The sequence below is a fragment of the Bombina bombina genome, chromosome 2 (genome assembly GCF_027579735.1).
Source record: "Bombina bombina isolate aBomBom1 chromosome 2, aBomBom1.pri, whole genome shotgun sequence".
Lineage (NCBI taxonomy): Eukaryota > Metazoa > Chordata > Amphibia > Anura > Bombinatoridae > Bombina > Bombina bombina.
In genome coordinates, this window is record NC_069500.1 from 750,551,246 (window position 1) to 750,572,224 (window position 20,979).

The 20,979-nt window shown below is 42.4% G+C and overlaps 1 protein-coding gene across 2 annotated transcripts in view; it reads right to left on the reverse strand.

Annotated features, from left to right (window-relative positions):
- The window catches only part of LOC128649523 (hippocampus abundant transcript 1 protein), a 120,553-nt gene that overhangs the window by 75,206 nt on the left and 24,368 nt on the right, over positions 1-20,979 (reverse strand). The window contains exons 2-7 of one of the 2 annotated variants that reach the window (XM_053702852.1): positions 10,398-10,487; positions 10,243-10,305; positions 9,643-9,770; positions 9,208-9,322; positions 8,762-8,980; positions 8,317-8,430 (exon numbers count right to left, since the gene is read on the reverse strand). In XM_053702852.1, coding sequence (XP_053558827.1) covers positions 8,317-8,430; positions 8,762-8,980; positions 9,208-9,322; positions 9,643-9,770; positions 10,243-10,305; positions 10,398-10,487 — 729 coding nt within the window. Of the gene's footprint in view, positions 1-8,316; positions 8,431-8,761; positions 8,981-9,207; positions 9,323-9,642; positions 9,771-10,242; positions 10,306-10,397; positions 10,494-20,979 lie in introns of both variants that reach the window. The other variant, XM_053702851.1, reaches the window with a different exon arrangement.

Consider the following 20,979-nt stretch of genomic DNA (forward strand, 5'->3'; position numbering starts at 1 on the left):
AATAATGAAAGTTTAATTTCTATTAGACTGTCCTTTTAAATCATGAATTGATTTTAGAAGTTTTTTTTGTCTAGTAATATAGTGATGTCACACCCTGGGATTGCACCTGGGACCTCAGTTTCCTGAGCTGTTGCTTTTGCTGTGTGCTATCCTTGCATCTGAGGTGCAGTCAGTTTCTTTTGGTAGTTAGCTTTTTGTTTTCCTGCACTTTGGCTCTGCCTGCAGCTAATTGGCAATTACTCTCTGCCTATATAAGCCAGCTCTTCCAGCAGTCATCCAGCCTGTTTATTGAGTTTCTACTCAGGGTGTGCCGTTTACTGCTATTTTGGATTGCGCGCACCGTTACAGACTTGGATTTGGATTCTGGACTCTGCCTTTTTCTCTGCCCCTTGGTACTTCATTGGATCTGCTGTTTTCTTTGATCTTGGAACTGGAATTTGACTACGCTTTGCTTTAACCCCTTGTACCTCGATGGATTGTTTGCCCTTGATTGTCTTTGACTATGCTCAAGTCTGACCCCTAGTGACTGTTTCCTGTACTACTATATTTTATCCTTTTGCAGTACTAGTTTTCCTTGCTCAATATTTCCAGATTGATCTAGTACTGTATAGTCCGGACTGCATCCAGAACTTTAAGCTGGTTGTTATTCCTATCTCCACCTTAATCTCTGGGTTACTCCGTACCGTACCTATACTTCGTGTAGGTATTGTATTTTACTGCCTGTCTCTCCATCTGACACCGAGGCAGGTGTGACAGTATAAACAGGCCATGAACTCAGAGGAGATAGCGAAGGCTGTGACCCTGCAGGGGCAGATGCTTGGAGCCCACTCTACTCAACTACAAGCATTGAATGATAAATTTGATCACATTACTGCTATGCTATTCTCTCTATGTAACCAGGGAGTCACTTCAGCGAATACACCCCCATCTCCTTCACCTCCTGTGGTTGCTATGACCTCCAGTTCCAGGACATGAGTGGAAGACAGCCTTTAACACCCGGGTTGGACAGTACGAATATCTGGTTATGCCCTTTGGACTATGCAATGCCCCGGCTGTCTTTCAGGCTCTGGTGAATGATATCTTCCGAGACCTTCTCAACAAATATATGCTAGTTTATTTGGATGATATCTTGATCTTCTCTTCCTCCATAAAAGAGCATTGCAGTCATGTGAAACAAGTCCTTTCTCGTTTACGCAATAACCACCTTTATGCTAAATTATCCAAATGTGAGTTTGAAAGACAAGAGATCTCAAAATTTGGCCTGAATCTGCTCTCAAGGCCTTTGAAACATTAAAAAATGCATTTTGTGCTGCTCCTATTCTTGCTCACCCGGACACTTCTTTACAGTTTACCCAGGAAAATGGATGCTTCTGATGTTGGTGCTGGGGCAGTACTTTGCAAATGTAATCCGCAGACTGGAAAAAATCATCCTGTAGCTTTCTTTTCCAAGAGATTCTCTTCAGCAGAGTCGCACTATGATGTGGGAGAGAAAGAGCTGCTGGCTATCAAGATGTCTCTCTCTGAATGGAGACATTTACTGGAGGGTACCATATTACCTGTTTTCCTTACTGACCATAAGAACTTGATATACCTTGAAACTGCTAAAAGATGCACGACAGGTTTTTTCTCCCGCTTTAACAACATTATGTCTTACATTGCTGGATCTAAGAACACTAAAGCTGATGCCTTATCTAGGCAGTTCGCTCCAGATACCTCACTACCTGAAGCCCCTAGATCTATTATTCTAGCAGAACGGATTATTGGACAACTTTCCACATCTCTTCTAAAGCATTTGCAAGCAGCGCAATACAAGATTGCGGATTCTTTTACAGTTCCACCACAGAAATACTTTGTCCCTAGTGCTCTTCGCAAGAGTCTATTATCTTGGGCCCATAATAATAAGAGTTCTGGCCATCCCAGAGTACTATGCACTACTCAACAACTCCAGTCACATGTATGGTGGCCGAACTACTTGTGCAGCAATGAAGGTACCCAGAATGCTGCCTTATGGTCTCCTGCAACCTCTCCCAGTGCCTAAACAACCTTGGACACATTTGTCTATGGACTTTATTGTGGACCTACCCCCATCTAATGGCTGCACTGCGATTTGGGTTGTCACAGATCGCTTTCCAAACAGCCTTATTACCCACATTGTTAGACTGCATGGCTTGCCAGAAAACATTGTCTCTGATCATGGAACTCAGTTCATATCTGCTTTCTGGAGAGGTCTTTGTAAACGCCTGGGTACTAATGTATCTTTATCTACCAGTCATCACCAACAGACTAATGGACAGACTGAAAGAACTAATCAGGTACTTGAAAGCTGTCTCCGCAATTATGTTAATTCATAACAGTCAAACTGGGCAAATCTTCTACCATTAGCAGAGATGGCTAAGAATTCCTTGTGGAACAGCTCCCTAAAAAACACTCCATTTCTGGCTTCTCTAGGGTATCAACCCAGAACCTTTCCTCTACACTCACCACAAATTGGTGTACATGGGCTGACCATCGTGTTCAAAATCTAGTAGCCCATTGGGGCACGATCTGCATCATACTTCAACATTCTTCTTGTCGTTACAAGAAGTATGCGGACAGATCCCGTCAGATTCCTCCTAAACTGAAAGTTGGTGACAAGGTGTGGCTCTCAACCCGTTACATCCGGTTGAAACAACCCTCCTACAAACTCGGTCCTAGATACATCGGACCTTACCGAATTGTGCAACGTGTCTCGGACACAGTCTTCAAACTAGCACTTCCATCATCTCTTCGTGTTTTTCCAGTATTTCACGTGTCTCTGCTAAAACAAGCTGTTTTTAACCGATTTTCCTGAACTGTACCTCCACCTGCTCCAGTTCCAGTTCATGGCCAGCCAGAATATATAATTTCAAAGATTCTGGATTCCAGATATTACGATCATTGACTCCAAAACCTTGTTCACTGGAATGGCTATTCTGTTGCAGATCGCTCCTGGGTTCCTGCAAAAGATGTCCATGCTCCAGCCCTTCTTAAAGCATTTCATCTTGCTCACCCACATAAGACTGGTGGCCCTCTGAGAGGTCCTTGAGGAGGGGGTTATTGTCATAAGAATGTCATGAGCAAACATAGCCAATTTATAGTTTTTTTCTTTGATATTAATACCTTGAATTTGTGAATTTTGGCATATCGCGGAGGCAAGTGATTCTAGGGATAGTATGAACAGTAAGGGTGAAATGGGGTCACCCTGTCTGGGACTGTTTCTAATTTAAATTGTTCAGATAAAATTCCATTTATTCTGATTTGCGCCATTGGGAAATAATAAAGTGCTAGAATACGCTGTATGTATGAGTGTGGGAAATTAAACTTATACAAGGTGCATTCGAGAAAGGTCAAATCGAGCGTCATTAGAATGGTAGGGATATTTTCCATTTAACTTTCTTTTTATGTAGCGCTTAAGTTCAAATACCTCATGCTCAGGCCGTCCATTTAAAAACTATTTATTTTTTATGAGGCAACAGTTTCTAACCACAAGAAACATTAAAAAAAAAATTACTATTTAAGGGGCTGGCTGGAGCACGGGTATTTTAATTTTATTGATTCCTTAAAAAGGAAGTTAGATTGCATCTTCATTACAACTGATAAATTAAACTCCATCTAAAATATTGCCAACATTCTGGATCTGTTTATACAAAGTGGAAAGTTTACCATCACTTTAAAAACCACATAATACCCATATGCTAAATAACTTGAAAGTGATGCAGCATAATTTTAAAAGCAGACAACAAAATATTCCCTGAACAAAAACCAGATATTTTACGACAATTTCTTCAGATCACAATAGTAAGAAGTGTTCTGTGTACAGTTATCTTCTGCTTTTAGCTGCATGTTGGGAAAAATGAAAACACAACAGCCAATTGGCTTGATTAGTGCTGTGACCTCATGAGATTTCACTTAAAAGGGACATTAAAAAACGTTGCGATGGTAATATAAAGTGATAAATCGTATATAGATAAAAAAAAATAAAAAACGTACACAATAATGCTCCCGTAATTCCATTCTGAAATAGTGAGATTTTCAGTTCCTGTTAGAATTGGAAGTGCAAAAACAGAATTTATGCTTACCTGATAAATTACTTTCTCCAACGGTGTGTCCGGTCCACGGCGTCATCCTTACTTGTGGGATATTCTCTTCCCCAACAGGAAATGGCAAAGAGCCCAGCAAAGCTGGTCACATGATCCCTCCTAGGCTCCGCCTTCCCCAGTCATTCGACCGACGTAAAGGAGGAATATGCATAGGAGAAATCATATGATACCGTGGTGACTGTAGTTAGAGAAAATAATTCATCAGACCTGATTAAAAAACCAGGGCGGGCCGTGGACCGGACACACCGTTGGAGAAAGTAATTTATCAGGTAAGCATAAATTCTGTTTTCTCCAACATAGGTGTGTCCGATCCACGGCATCATCCTTACTTGTGGGAACCAATACCAAAGCTTTAGGACACGGATGATGGGAGGGAGCAAATCAGGTCACCTAGATGGAAGGCACCACGGCTTGCAAAACCTTTCTCCCAAAAATAGCCTCAGAAGAAGCAAAAGTATCAAATTTGTAAAATTTGGTAAAAGTGTGCAGTGAAGACCAAGTCGCTGCCTTACATATCTGATCAACAGAAGCCTCGTTCTTGAAGGCCCATGTGGAAGCCACAGCCCTAGTGGAATGAGCTGTGATTCTTTCAGGAGGCTGCCGTCCGGCAGTCTCATAAGCCAATCGGATGATGCTTTTAAGCCAAAAAGAGAGAGAGGTAGAAGTTGCTTTTTGACCTCTCCTTTTACCAGAATAAACAACAAACAAGGAAGATGTTTGTCTGAAATCCTTTGTAGCCTCTAAATAGAATTTTAGAGCACGAACTACATCCAAATTGTGCAACAAACGTTCCTTCTTTGAAACTGAACACCAGATAAGGAGGAGAACACTGCAGAGTAGATAACTCTGAAACTCTTCTAGCAGAAGAAATTGCAACCAAAAACAAAACTTTCCAAGATAATAACTTAATATCTACGGAATGTAAGGGTTCAAACGGAACCCCTTGAAGAACTGAAAGAACTAAATTGAGACTCCAAGGAGGAGTCAAAGGTTTGTAAACAGGCTTGATTCTAACCAGAGCCTGAACAAAAGCTTGAACATCTGGCACAGCCGCCAGCTTTTTGTGAAGTAAAACAGATAAAGCAGAAATCTGTCCCTTCAAAGAACTTGCAGATAATCCTTTCTCCAAACCCTCTTGTAGAAAGGATAGAATCTTTGGAATTTTTATCTTGTTCCATGGGAATCCTTTCGATTCGCACCAACAGATATATTTTTTCCATACTTTATGGTAAATTTTTCTAGTTACAGGCTTTCTAGCCTGAATAAGAGTATCAATGACAGAATCTGAGAACCCACGCTTTGATAAAATCAAGCGTTCAATCTCCAAGCAGTCAGTTGGAGTGAGGCCAGATTCGGATGTTCGAACGGACCTTGAACAAGAAGGTCCCGTCTCAAAGGTAGCTTCCATGGTGGAGCCGGTGACATATTCACCAGGTCTGCATACCAAGTTCTGCGTGGCCACGCAGGAGCTATCAAGATCACCGAAGCCCTCTCCTGATTGATCCTGGCTACCAGCCTGGGAATGAGAGGAAACGGTGGGAATACATAAGCTAGGTTGAAGGTCCAGGGCGCTACTAGTGCATCTACTAGAGTCGCCTTGGGATCCCTGGATCTGGACCCGTAGCAAGGAACCTTGAAGTTCTGACGAGACGCCATCAGATCCATGTCTGGAATGCCCCATAATTGAGTTATGTGGGCAAAGATTTCCGGATGGAGTTCCCACTCCCCCGGATGAAATGTCTGACGACTCAGAAAATCCGCTTCCCAATTTTCCACTCCTGGGATGTGGATTGCAGACAAGTGGCAGGAGTGAATCTCTGCCCATTGAATTACTTTGGTCACTTTTATCACATATATTTAAATGGAGAGGAACCTTGGCTTCCGAACATACAGAACATCGTCTATCTGATGGTTCAGACATGTTAATAGGCATAAACTTGATAACAAAGCACAAAAAACGTTTTAAAATAAAACCGTTACTGTCACTTTAAATTTTAAACTGAACACACTTTATTACTGAATATGTGCAAAAGTATGAAGGAATTGTTCAAAATTCACCAAAAATTCACCACAGTGTCTTAAAGCCTTAAAAGTATTGCACACCAAATTTGAAAGCTTTAACTCTTAAAATAACGGAACCGGAGCCGTTTTTACATTTAACCCCTATACAGTCCCTGGTATCTGCTTTGCTGAGACCCAACCAAGCCCAGAGGGGAATACGATACCAAATGACGCCTTCAATAAGCTTTTTCAGTGGATCTGAGCTCCTCACACATGCATCTGCATGCCTTGCTTCTCAAAAACAACTGCGCATTAGTGGCGCGAAAATGAGGCTCTGCCTATGACTAGAAAAGGCCCCCAGTGAAAAAGGTGTCCAATACAGTGCCTGCCGTTTTTTTAACAGAATTCCCAAGATTAAAATAACTCTTCAAAGTTATAAACCATTAAATATGCTTATAAAGTAATCGTTTTAGCCCAGAAAAATGTCTACCAGTCTTTAAAGCCCTTGTGAAGCCCTTTATTCTTATATTTAAAACTAAGAAAATGGCTTACCGGATCCCATAGGGAAAATGACAGCTTCCAGCATTACCAAGTCTTGTTAGAAATGTGTCATACCTCAAGCAGCAAAAGTCTGCTCACTGTTTCCCCCAACTGAAGTTAATTCCTCTCAACAGTCCTGTGTGGAAACAGCCATCGATTTTAGTAACGGTTGCTAAAATCATTTTCCTCTTACAAACAGAAATCTTCATCTCTTTCCTGTTTCAGAGTAAATAGTACATACCAGCACTATTTTAAAATAACAAACTCTTGATTGAAGAATAAAAACTACATTTAAACACCAAAAAACTCTTAGCCATCTCCGTGGAGATGTTGCCTGTGCAACGGCAAAGAGAATGACTGGGGAAGGCGGAGCCTAGGAGGGATCATGTGACCAGCTTTGCTGGGCTCTTTGCCATTTCCTGTTGGGGAAGAGAATATCCCACAAGTAAGGATGACGCCGTGGACCGGACACACCTATGTTGGAGAAACATGGTTATATTCCACATAGCCATTGGTTGCACATTCTAGTGAACTATTTATAACTGTCCCTAATTGGCCACAGCACAGAAGGTAACCCAAGTTACAACATGGCAGCTCCCATTATTTTATAGACACTAAAACATTACACTTCTTTTGCTAATATTAAAACAGCTAATGACATTTTAAAAAATACATCTAAATGTTATTCTCAGACTTATCTTTTTTTTTTTTTTTTTACTGCATCATTCGATGTAGCATTTATTTAGTGTTTAATGTCCCTTTAAATCTCACAAGATTTCATAGTAAATTTCCTGAAACTGAGGAGGAAATTTACAGGGCCGGACTGGAGAGAAAAAGCAGCCCTGGAAAATGTGGAGACCAGCCCTATTTTCCATTGAGTCAGCAGAACTTTTCTCGAAGGGGATTACTGGGATACTCATTCCCCCAATAATATTTTCAGAATTAAATTATGTTAGTTTGTATTAAAAATAAAAGTGCCAGATTTTTGTTATATAAACACCCTACAACCCAACTTTATTTATTAATCACCCTTTTAAATTGTAGCTTTCCAGCCCAAGCTGCTACAGCCCACTGGGAAATCTCCTGGTATCCTGGTAGGCCAATCCAGGCTAGGAGGAAAACAATATGACTGTGCCTGCACATGCCAGATGCACGCTCCCTTGCAAGTCCAGTGATTAGCATCCTGATTAGCTGCTTAAAGTCCCTTTACAGTGGAATGTGGTTACTGATTACATTTTTGTATAGAGATGTTCAGATATATTTGAGTTAGCTTTTTACAGCTATGCTACATTACTTTCAAGTGTTTCAACCTTTGGGCATCATCCCTTTAAATGCCAAAGACACATGCACTCTCCTATCAGCCTACATAAATGTACTTTTCAACAAAGGATATCAACAGAACAAAGCAAATGTAATAATAGAAGTAAATTGGAAGGTTATTTTAAAATTGCAGAATCAGAATCATAAATGTCTAATTTTGACTTTATGTTCCCTTTAACAATTCAGAGTTATTTTAAAACCAAAGTAATTCACTTTAAGGTTTTATTACAGCAATGCTTTTATCATCTAAATATACGCGATAGCTAAAGTCTTCCATTACAGCAGTGGCTTAGCTCAATAATTGTTTAAAATGCTGGATCGTGTCTGCTTCTCTCACCTGGCGCAAGTAGAGGAAGAAGCTGGAATACTGCCCGGCCTCTGGTAGATAAGAAAGGAACACAGTGATACAGATGAGGAGAACGGTTGAATCTTGGCCCACTTTACGAAGAGACTAAAAGCAAGAAAAGAAGAATCAACACAAGAGTAGAGTCATGTTTATGTGCATATTCTGAGTTCAATCTGAAATATGGATAGTAGCCATTAAGTAATATTACCTGCCTCTGAAAAAACAAACAAAAAGCGAGAGATAGAAAGAGCGAAAGAATATTCAGCTGAAGTAAAAAACTTCATTCTTGAACTACTACTATATAACCAATACATTTCAGTTACAAAATTAACAGATAGGTTTAAGAAGATGTTTTATCTCATGTAATAATATAGTGAGTTCTGCAGGTCATCAGGCTAGTTACCAGTTTTTCACCTAGTTTTGTCTCATAACTCACTGCAAAGGGATCTGCCTGTTCCCAAGATATAGGTGCTCCCCAGGACACCGGTCGCATTTCCTCAGGCAGGGACTCAGGGACAGCGAGCAGTATAAAACCTATGTCAAGCAGCGCCACGCCCGATGCCAAGACCACAACTAGAGTGTCCCCATAAGCACGAGACAGGTATGCTCCGATGGCCGGGCTTGTCACCAAACTGGCAGCAAAGGTTGCAGACACCTGATACAAGACAAAAAAAAGGGAGGAGGAGGGAAAAAAAAAAAAAAAAAAAAGCATGCTAGTCAAGTTAAATTAAGTGGTTACGTTTGTAAGACATATAAAAGTTATTATTTTATCTTGCACCCATAAACTAAAATTGTTGCTGGCTGACTTTCCCACATTAGAGGTTAGGACTGGTAAAATTCCATTTGAGCACATTAATATGATTAATTAAATGATAGTCTCACCAGGCCGTAAGCAGTACTGCGCTCATGCTCCTGGGTGATGTCAGCCACATAAGCGAAGATAACTGAGAATGTGACAGCAAAGACTCCAGACATCGAAATAACGGCAAAGTACCACCTGCAGAAGACCCCAAAATTACTCAACAAAGTGCATTTCACAGAAGGTGACCTAACCCAAAACACTATAAAAGATCTTCTCCAGAGTACCAACACACCTTCACGCCCTACTCAAACATGAAATGAAGGCAAAAGAAACCCAAGGGAAATCCACAGAATCTCTCCCTACATCACGAACCCAATCATTGAGACCCATACACAGTTCCATGCAGGGAGAGGATCAGCATACAAAAATCTTCACAAAATACAAAATGACTGCCAAACAGTCACAAAAATACAGAGATAATATCCAAGATATGTTATTCTGCACCTATCACTCACCATGGGCTTATCTTTAGAAGTGGGATTGGGGCGCATGTGAAAAATACAGTGAGGAGGAGGAAGGACTTTCTACCCCAGACATCTGACAGTGCTCCGATGAGGGGGGCACTCAGGAAGGACAGGAGACCCTAGAATAGTAAGGCAGTGTTAGCCACAACCATAAAGGGAAAAACCTATGGGATACAGGAATGACTTACACTTTTCATTCACTGAATAGAGTGCATTAAATAAGTAGTTTGAGGTTTTACAAATTTGAAACGGATACATTTTTGAGACCGAAAAGGTTATTTTAATATAAGCAGGAAGCTCCTAATTTCACAGTACCAGAAGGCACTGCACCACACCAGTTCTGAACTGAGCAGACACATTGGTACACTCATAAAAGGAAGCTAGTTTGATAGGCTAACTTAAAATCAACTTCTTTAAATTAATTAAGTTTATATTTAGTTTAAGTTTTTATTAAAGTAAAAAAATAAATACAATAAAAAAAAAAAAAAACACACACACATAACTAGTGCACTCTGTTCAGGCCATGAAAAGTTATAATCACTTCCATGTACATTGAACAAACATATAATCTGTAGGATAACAATGACTTACCTTCACTCCATGGATCAAACCATTCATCAAAAAGGTGTGCTGGGGAAAAGTTTGGTGCAATACCTATCAAAAGAAGGTTATTATTGTTATTCCACCCTCAGAATGCAGGCAGTATGCAGAACATTTAAGTGTAATTTTACTGCAAGATCACTCACCGTCAGCATTGGTGTTGTCAGCAAACCCCAGGCAAAAAACTCCAAAAATATAACCACCACAGCATGGTAGACACTGGGTTCCCCGACCCCCTGCCGCTACGAAAAAAACAAACAAACAAAGGTGAATTTCACTGCATGTATGTAAATCTTTATGTGCTGATCAAAAACAAAATTTATGCTTACCTGATAAATTTATTTCTCTTGTGGTGTATCCAGTCCACGGATTCATCCATTACATGTGGGATATTCTCCTTCCCAACAGAAAGCTGCAAGAGGATCACCCAAAGCAGAGCTGTCTACCTGCAGTCATTCGACCGAAGACAAGCAAGAGAAAGGAGAAACTATAGGGTGCAGTGGTGACTGTAGTTTAAAAATAAAAAACACCTGCCTTAAAATGACAGGGCGGGCCGTGGACTGGATACACCACAAGAGAAATAAATTTATCAGGTAAGCATAAATTTTGTTTTCTCTTGTAAGGTGTATCCAGTCCACGGATTCATCCATTACTTGTGGGATACCAATACCAAAGCTATAGGACACGGATGAAGGGAGGGAAAAGGCAGGCGCTTAAACGGAAGGCACCACTGCCTGTAAGCCCTTTCTCCCAAAAATAGCCTCTGAAGAAGCAAAAGTATCAAATTTGTAGAATTTAGAAAAAGTATGAAGCGAAGACCAAGTCGCTGCCTTACAAATCTGTTCAACAGAAGCCTCATTTTTAAAAGCCCATGTGGAAGCCACCGCTCTAGTGGAATGAGCTGCAATTCTCTCAGGAGGCTGCTGGCCAGCAGTCTCATAAGCTAAGCGGATTATACTTCTTAACCAAAAAGAAAGAGAAGTTGCTGAAGCCTTTTGGCCTTTCCTCTGTCCAGAATAGACAACAAACAATGCAGATGTTTGACAAAAATCTTTAGTAGCTTGTAAATAAAACTTTAAAGCACGAACCACGTCAAGATTGTGTAAAAAACGTTCTTTCTTTGAAGAAGGATTAGGACACAGTGACGGAACTACAATCTCCTGATTGATATTCTTATTAGATACCACCTTAGGAAGAAACCCAGGTTTGGTATGCAAAACTACCTTATCTGCATGGAAGATCAGATAAGGGGAATCACACTGCAAGGCAGATAACTCTGAAACTCTTCGAGCCGAAGAGAAAGCTACCAGAAACAGAACTTTCCAAGATAAAAGCTTGATGATATCTATGGAATGCAGAGGTTCAAACGGAACCCCTTGAAGAACTTTAAGAACTAAATTTAAACTCCATGGCGGAGCAACAGGTTTAAACACAGGCTTGATTCTAACTAAAGCCTGACAAAACGCCTGAACGTCTGGAACATCCACCAGACGCTTGTGCAAAAGAATAGACAGAGCAGAAATCTGTCCCTTTAAGGAACTAGCTGACAATCCCTTGTCCAATCCTTCTTGGAGAAAAGATAATATCCTGGGAATCCTGACTTTACTCCATGAGTAACCCTTGGATTCACACCAATGAAGATATTTACACCATATCTTATGATAGATTTTCCTGGTAACAGGCTTTCGAGCCTGAATTAAGGTATCAATGACTGACTCAGAGAAACCACGTTTTGATAAAATCAAGCATTCAATCTCCAAGCAGTCAGACGCAGAGAAATTAGATTTGGATGGTTGAAAGGACCCTGAAGTAGAAGGTCCTGCCTCAGCGGTACAGTCCATGGTGGAAGGGATGACATGTCCACCAGATCTGCATACCAAGTCCTGCGTGGCCACGCAGGTGCTATCAAAATCACCGAAGCTCTCTCCTGCTTGATCTTGGCAATCAGACGAGGGAGCAGAGGAAACGGTGGAAACACATAAGCCAGGTTGAAAGACCAAGGCGCTGCTAGAGCATCTATCAGCCCTGCCTTGGGATCCCTGGACCTGGATCTGTAACAAGGAAGCTTGGCGTTCTGACGAGACACCATGAGATACAGTTCTGGTTTGCCCCAAAGTTGAATCAACTGTGCAAACACCTCCGGATGGAGCTCCCACTCCCCCGGATGAAAAATCCGCCTCCCAGTTCTCTACTCCTGGGATATGGATAGCTGATAGATGGCAAGAATGAACCTCTGCCCATAGAATTATTTTTGAAACCTCCAACATTGCTAGGGAACTCCTTGTTCCCCCTTGATGGTTGATGTAGGCTATAGTCGTGATATTGTCCGACTGAAATCTGATGAACCTGACCGCAGCTAGCTGAGGCCAAGCCTGAAGAGCATTGAATATCGCTCTTAGTTCCACAAGCCCTGAGCTTTCAGGGAGTTCCAGACTGCACCCCAGCCCAGAAGGCTGGCATTTGTCGTTAATATTGTCCAATCTGGCCTGCGGAAGGTCATACCCTTGGACAGATGGACCCGAGATAGCCCCCAGAGAAGAGAATCCCTGGTCTCTTGATCCAGATTTAGTAGAGGGGACAAATCTGTGTAATCCCCATTCCACTGACTGTGCATGCAGAGTTGCAGCGGTCTGAGATGTAGGCGGGCAAACTGCACTATTTCCATTGCCTCTACCATAAAGCGGATTACTTCCATACACTGAGCCACTGAAGGGCGAGAAGTACAATAAAGAACACGGCAGGAATTTAGAGGTTTTGAAAACAACCTTGACAACCGATTTGAAAATTGTGTTAGAATGTCGTCTAGGTAAGGGGCTACTGCTATACCCCGCGGCCTTAGGACCGCTAGGAGTGACTCCAGAACCTTAGTAAAGATTCTTGGTGCCGTAGCTAACCCAAAGGGAAGAGCCACAAACTGGTAATGCCTGTCTAAGAAGGCGAACCTGAGAAACCGATGATGATGATGATCTGTGTATCGGAATGTGCAGATAAGCATCCTTTAAGTCCACGGTAGTCATATATTGACCCTCCTGGATCATAGGTAGGATGGTTCGAATAGTCTCCATCTTGAAGGATGGGACCCCGAGAAATTTGTTTAGGATCTTGAGATCTAAGATTGGTCTGAAGGTTCCCTCTTTCTTGGGAACCACAAACAGATCTGAATAGAAGCCTTGCCCCTGTTCCTCCTTTGGAACCGGGTGGATCACTCCCATAACTAGGAGGTCTTTAACACAATGTAAGAATGCCTCTCTCTTTATCTGGTTTGCAGATAATTGTGAGAGATGAAATCTTCCTTTTGGGGAAGAAGCTTTGAAGTCCAGAAGACATCCCTGGGACACGATTTCCAACGCCCAGGGATCCTGGACATCTCTTGCCCAAGCCTGGGTTTAGAGAGAAAGTCTGCCCCCTACTAGATCAGTTACCGGATCGGGGGCTGATCTTTCATGCTGTCTTAGAGGCAGCAGCAGGTTTTTTGGCCTGCTTTCCTTTGTTCCAAGCCTGGTTAGGTCTCCAGACCGGCTTGGACTGGGCAAAATTTCCCTCTTGTTTTGTATTAGAGGAAGTTGAAGCTGCGCCACTCTTGAAGTTTCGAAAGGCACGGAAATTATTCTGTTTGGTCCTTAATTTGTTGGACCTATCCTGAGGAAGGGCTTGACCTTTTCCTCCAGTAATATCAGAAATGATCTCCTTCAGTCCAGGCCCAAAAAGGGTCTGCCCCTTGAAGGGAATGTTAAGAAGCTTAGACTTTGAAGTAACGTCAGCTGACCAGGATTTAAGCCATAGCGCCCTACGCGCCTGAATAGCAAAACCTGAGTTCTTAGCCGTTAGTTTGGTTAAATGAATAATGGCGTCAGAAACAAATGAATTGGCTAGCTTAAGAGCTTTAAGCTTGTCAAGGATATCATCCAATGGGGTTTCTACCTGTAGAGCCTCTTCTAGAGACTCAAACCAGAAGGCCGCAGCAGCAGTGACAGGGGCAATGCATGCAAGGGGCTGGAGAATAAAACCTTGTTGAATAAAAATTTTCTTAAGGTAACCCTCTAATTTTTTGTCCATTGGATCTAGAAAAGCACAACTGTCCTTGACAGGGATAGTTGTACGCTTCGCTAGAGTAGAGACTGCTCCCTCCACCTTAGGGACCGTTTGCCACACGTCCCGTGTAGCGGCATCTATGGGAAACATCTTTTTAAAAACAGGAGGGGGAGAGAACGGTACACCTGGTCTATCCCATTCCTTAGTAATAATTTCTGAAAACCTCTTAGGTATTGGAAAAACATCATTGTAAACAGGCACTGCGTAGTATTTATCCAATTTACACAATTTCTCTGGGACTACAATGGCGTCACAGTCATCCAGAGTTGCTAAAACCTCCCTGAGCAACACGCGGAGGTGTTCAAGCTTAAATTTAAATGTAGACATATCAGAATCAGGTTGAAGTGTCTTCCCTGAGTCAGAAAAATCACCCACAGATAGAAGCTCTCCTTCTTCGGCTTCTGCACATTGTGAGGGTATATCGGACATAGCTACTAAAGCGTCAGAGAGCTCTGTATTTGTTCTAGCCCCAGAGCTGTCTCGCTTTCCTTGTAACCCTGGCAGTTTGGACAATACTTCTGTAAGAGTATGATTCATAACTGCCGCCATGTCTTGTAAAGTATACGCAATGGGCGCGCTAGATGTACTTGGCGCCCCTTGAGCGGGAGTTATAGGCTCTGACACGTGGGGAGAGTTAGTCGGCATAACTTCCCCCTTGTCAATTTTCTCTGGTGATAAATCTTTTAAAGCCAGAATATGGTCTTTATAACTAATAGTAAGATCAGTGCATTTGGTACACATTCTAAGAGGGGGTTCCACAATGGCTTCTAAAACATAATGAACAAGGAGTTTCCTCTATGTCAGACATGTTTAACAGACTAGTAATGAGACCAGCAAGCTTTGAAAACACTTTAATTAATGTGAAAAAGCAGAATATAAAAAAACGGTACTGTGCCTTTAAGGGAAAAAAACAAACACAAAAACTGCAAAACAGTGAAAAAAGCAGTTAACTCTATGACATTTTTACAGTGTATATAATAGACTAAAATAGCATTGCACCCACTTACAAATGGATGATTAACCCCTCAGGTTAAAAAAATGAAGAAAAAAAAAAAAAACACGGTAAAAAACGTTAAAACAGTCACAAGCAAACTGCCACAGCTCTACTGTGGCTCCTACCTTCCCATAAAACGACTTTTGTAGGCACAAAAACCCTTTACAGAGGCCCAATATGTCAGGGGACTCCTTCAGGGAAGCTGGATGTCTCAGAATGTAAAAACAACTGTGAAATTAGTGCACGAAAATAGGCCCCTCCCACCATGCACTCAAAGTCAGAGGGCCTCAAAAAACTATTACTAGGAGTAAAATAACAGCCATGTGGAAAACTAGGCCCCAAACAAAGATTTATCACCTCAATAAAAAACGTTCTTTATATATATATGTAAACATTTTACATATTAAGCCATAATAGAAAGTAATATGAAAATTACCCTTTACTGCAAGCATGATGCCAGTCGTTTATTAAATCACTGCAATCAGGCTTACCTTAACTATATCAGGCACTGTCAGCATTTTCTAGTTCTTATCATCCTCTAGAAATAATATACTGAACATACCTCAGGGCAGTTAATTCTGCAGGCCGTTCTCCCAGCTGAAGTTTCCTCATACTTTTCAGTTATGTGTGAGAACAGCAGTGGACCTTAGTTACAACCTGCTAAGATCATCAAAAACCTCAGGCAAATTCTTCTTCTAATTTCTGCCTGAGATAAAAAAAAAAAAAAAAAAAAAGTACAACGCCGGCACCTTTTAAAAATAACAAACTTTTGACTGAAGATAAACTACACTAATTCACCACATCTCTCTAGCTACTTCCCTTGTCGAGAGTTGCAAGAGAATGACTGGGGGTGGCAGTTAGGGGAGGAGCTATATAGACAGCTCTGCTGTGGGTGATCCTCTTGCAGCTTCCTGTTGGGAAGGAGAATATCCCACAAGTAATGGATGAATCCGTGGACTGGATACACCTTACAAGAGAAAAGGAAATGTATGCTTACCTGATAAATGTATTTCTTTTACGATATGACGGAGTCCACGGATTTCATCCTTACTTATGGGATATCATCTCCTGGTCAGCAGGAGGAGGCAAAGAGCTCCACAGCAGAGCTGCATATATAGCTCCTCCCTTCCCTCCCACTCCAGTCATTCGACCGGTTAGGCAGAGAAAGGAAAAGCTAAGGAGCAAAGGTGACTGAAGTTTAACAAAAATAAAGACCTGTCTTAGAAAATGACAGGGTGGGCCGTGGACTCGTCATATCGTAAAAGAAATAAATCAGGTAAGCATAAATTTCCTTTTCTTTTACAAGATATGACGAGTCCACGGATTTCATCCTTACTTATGGGCTACAATACCATTATACCAAGCTATAGGACACGGATGAAAAGGAGGGACAAGACAGGAACCTAAACGGAAGGCACCACTGCTTGAAGAACCTTTCTCCCAAAAACTGCCTCAGACGAGGCAAAAGTATCAAATTTGTAAAACTTGGAAAAAGTGTGAAGAGGCAACCAAGTTGCCGCCTTGCATATCTGTTCAACAGAAGCATTGTTTTTAAATGTCCATGTGGAAGCCACAGCTCTAGTAGAATGAGCCGTAATTTGTTCAGGAGGCTGCTGTCCAGCATTCTCATAGGCAACACAGATGATACTCCTCAGCCAAAGATGTAGCCGTAGCCTTCTGACCCCTGCGCTTCCCAGCAAACACAACAAATAATGAAGATGTTTGTCGAAAATCCTTAGTTGCCTGCAAGTAGAACTTCAAGGCACGGACTACGTCCAAATTATGTAACAAACGCTCCTTCTTAGAGGAAGGGTTAGGACACAAGGAAGGAACAACAATTTCCTGATTCTTGGGAAGAAAACCAGGTTTGGTGCGTAACACCACCTTATTAGCAGGAAAAATAACATAAGGTGAATAATATTGTAATGCCGAAAGCTCAGAAACTCTGCGAGCGGAAGAAATGGCAACCAAAAATAAAACTTTTCAAGATAATAGCTTGATATCTATGGAATGCATGGGTTCAAACGGAACCCCTTGAAGAACTCTAAGAACTAAATTCAAACTCCAAGGAGGAGCAATTGGTCTAAACACAGGCCTGATTCGAGTCAGAGTCTGACAAAAAGACTGAACATCTGGAACATCTGCCAGACGCTTGTGTAGCAAAACAAACAAAGCAGAAATCTGTCCCTTTAAGGAACTTGCTGACAACCCTTTCTCCAATCCTTCTTGGAGAAAAGATAAAATCCTAGGAATCCTCGCTCTACTCCATGAGTAGCCCTTGGATTCGCACCAATAAAAGATATTTACTCCATATTTTATGGTAAATCTTTCTAGTAACAGGCTTACGTGCTTGAATCAAAGTATCAATGACCGCATCAGAGAACCCCCGCATAGATAAAATCAAGCGGTCAATCTCCAAGCAGTCAGCTGTAGAGAAAGTAGATTCGGATGATGGAAGGGTCCCTGAAGAAGGTCCTGCCTCAATGGAAGCTTCCACGGTGGCAGAGATGACATGTCCAACAGATCGACATACCAAGTCCTGCGAGGCCACGCAGGAGCGATTAGAATCACTGATGCCCTCTCCTGTTTGATCCAGGCAATCACCTGGGGGAGGATGGCGAACGGTGGAAACACATAAGCTAGGTTGAACGACCAAGGCACTGCCAAGGCATCTATCAGTTCGGCCTGAGGATCCCTGGACCTGGATCCGTATCTTGGAAGCTTGGCATTCTGACGAGACGCCATCAGATCCAATTCCGGTCTGCCCCACCTGAGAAGATGCAAAGACCTCCGGGTGGAGTTCCCACTCCCCCGGATGAAACGTCTGTCTGCTCAAAAAATCCGCTTCCCAGTTGTCCACTCCTGGGATGTAGATTTCTGTCAGATAACAAGAGTAAGCCTCCGCCCACCGAATTACCTTGGATACTCCTGTCATCACTAAGGAACTCCTTGTTCCTCCCTGATGATTGATGTAAGCCACAGTCGTGATGTTGTCCGACTGAAATCGGATGAAATTGGCCGAAGCCAACGGAGGCCAAGCCTGAAGCGCATTGAATATTGCTTTCAACTCCAGAATATTGATGGGCATTAGAGACTCCGACTGAGTCCACACACCCTGAGCCCTCAGGGAATTCCAGACTGCACCCCATCCCAGTAGACTGGCGTCTGTTGTCACTATCTCCCATGAAGGTCTGCGGAAGCACGTCCCTTAGGACAGATGATCCAGCGACAACCACCAAAGAAGAGAGTCTCTCGTCTCCTGATCCAGATCTGAGGAGACAAATCTGCATAATCTCCATTCCACTGTCTGAGCATGCTCAGTTGGAGAGGTCTGAGATGAAAACGGGCAAACGAAATTATGTCCATTGCCGCCACCATCAATCCAATTACCTTCATGCACTGAGCCACTGATGGCCGAGGATTGGACTGAAGGGATCGGCATGTACATAGTATCTTTAACTTTCTGACTTCTGTCAAGAAGATTTTCATGGACACAGACTCTATTAGAGTTCCTAGGAAGGGAACCCTTGTCTGTGGAATTAGTGAACTCTTTACTAGATTCACCTTCCACCCATGAGTCCTTAGAAAGGACAGAACCATTTTGGTATAAGACCTTGTCAGTTGGTAAGATGAAATCTGGACGATATTCTAATCCAGGCAAGGCGCCACTGCAATTCCCCGCGGTCTGAGAACCGCTAGCAAAGACCCTAGAACCTTTGTGAAGATCCTGGGTGCCGTGGCCAACTGAAAATGTTTGTCCACGAAGGCAAACCTTAGAAACTGGTGATGCTGTCTGTGGATAGGAATGTGAAGATATGCATCCTTTAAGTCCACGGTAGTCATATATTGACCCTCCTGGATCAATGGAAGAATTGTCTGAATCGTCTCCATCTTGAAGGATGGAACTCTGAGAAACTTGTTTACACTCTTGAGGTCCAAGATGGGTCTGAATGTTCCCTCTTTCTTGGGAACCACGAACAGATTTGAGTAAAACCCCTGCCCCTGAATTGGGACGGGATGAATTACCCCCATAGTGGAAAGGTATTTTACACAACGTAAGAACGCCTCTCTTTTTGTCTGGTTTACAGACAAATTGTGAAAGAAAGAACCTTCCCCTTGGAATGGAGTTTTTGAACTCCAGTCGATATTCCTTGGACACTATTTCTAGTGTCCAGGTTTCTTGAACATCTCTTATCCAAACCTGGACAAAGAGAGAAAGTCTGCCCCCTACTAGATCCGGTCCCGGATCGGGGGCCGCCCCTTCATGCTGTCTTGGGAGCAGCAGTGGGCTTCTTGGTTTGTTTACCCTTGTTCCAAGCCTGGTTGGGTCTCCAAGTGAACTTGGCTTGTGCAAAGCTCCCATCCTGCTTAGCTGAAGTGGAGCAAGGGATTCCCTTGAAATTTCGAAAGGAACGAAAATTACTTTGTCTCATTTGTTTAGATGTCTTATCCTGAGTTAGGATGTGGCCCTTCCCTCCCGTAATATCAGAAATGATCTCTTTCAATTCAGGCCCGAACAGGGTCTTTCCCTTGAAAAGGGATGGGCAACAGCTTGGATTTGGACGTAACATCCGAAGACCAAGACTTCAACCATAAGGCTCTGCGAGCCAAAATGGAAAAACCTGCACTCTTAGCCAGCTTAAGGGCCTTAAGTATATACAATATTTCTTCCAAAGAGCCTCTACTAGGGCGTCAAACCAAAAGGCGGCCGCAGTTGTGATTGGTACACTGCAATCCCCTATTAAAACATGAAGGGCAAAGAGTAACAGGGGGTTCCACAATAGCATTTAAGCACATAAGGCATGTATGTTGATCTTCATCCATTGTAATAAATTGACAAAATCAAACAAGCTTGTCTAATTCCACTGAGAATACGAAAAATTAGCTCACAAACTTGTTATATAAAGGGAACTGCACCGTAAAAACTTTAAAAGTTGCTTTCTGCAGTTATAGTAATCCCAATCTAACTCTGAGAAAAACTTAGTCACCCGGCCACAGCTCTGCTGCAGCTCCTACCTCTCCCGTGACCAGACTCAGCAGACACAACTCGTTGCACCTAAGACGCTTGCAAATATCGTCCCCAGCATCAGCCAGCCCTAAGGAAAACTCAGTTAACCCCACACAGAATGAGCCAGTACTTCACGGCCCATAATCAATGCCTGAGTGCCTGGATATAAAAAACACCACATTATCTCTGTGTTTGAAAAAATAAAACAGAATTTATGTTTACCTGATAAATTACTTTCTCCAACGGTGTGTCCGGTCCACGGCGTCATCCTTACTTGTGGGATATTCTCTTCCCCAACAGGAAATGGCAAAGAGCCCAGCAAAGCTGGTCACATGATCCCTCCTAGGCTCCGCCTACCCCAGTCATTCGACCGACGTTAAGGAGGAATATTTGCATAGGAGAAACCATATGATACCGTGGTGACTGTAGTTAAAGAAAATAAATTATCAGACCTGATTAAAAAACCAGGGCGGGCCGTGGACCGGACACACCGTTGGAGAAAGTAATTTATCAGGTAAACATAAATTCTGTTTTCTCCAACATAGGTGTGTCCGGTCCACGGCGTCATCCTTACTTGTGGGAACCAATACCAAAGCTTTAGGACACGGATGAAGGGAGGGAGCAAATCAGGTCA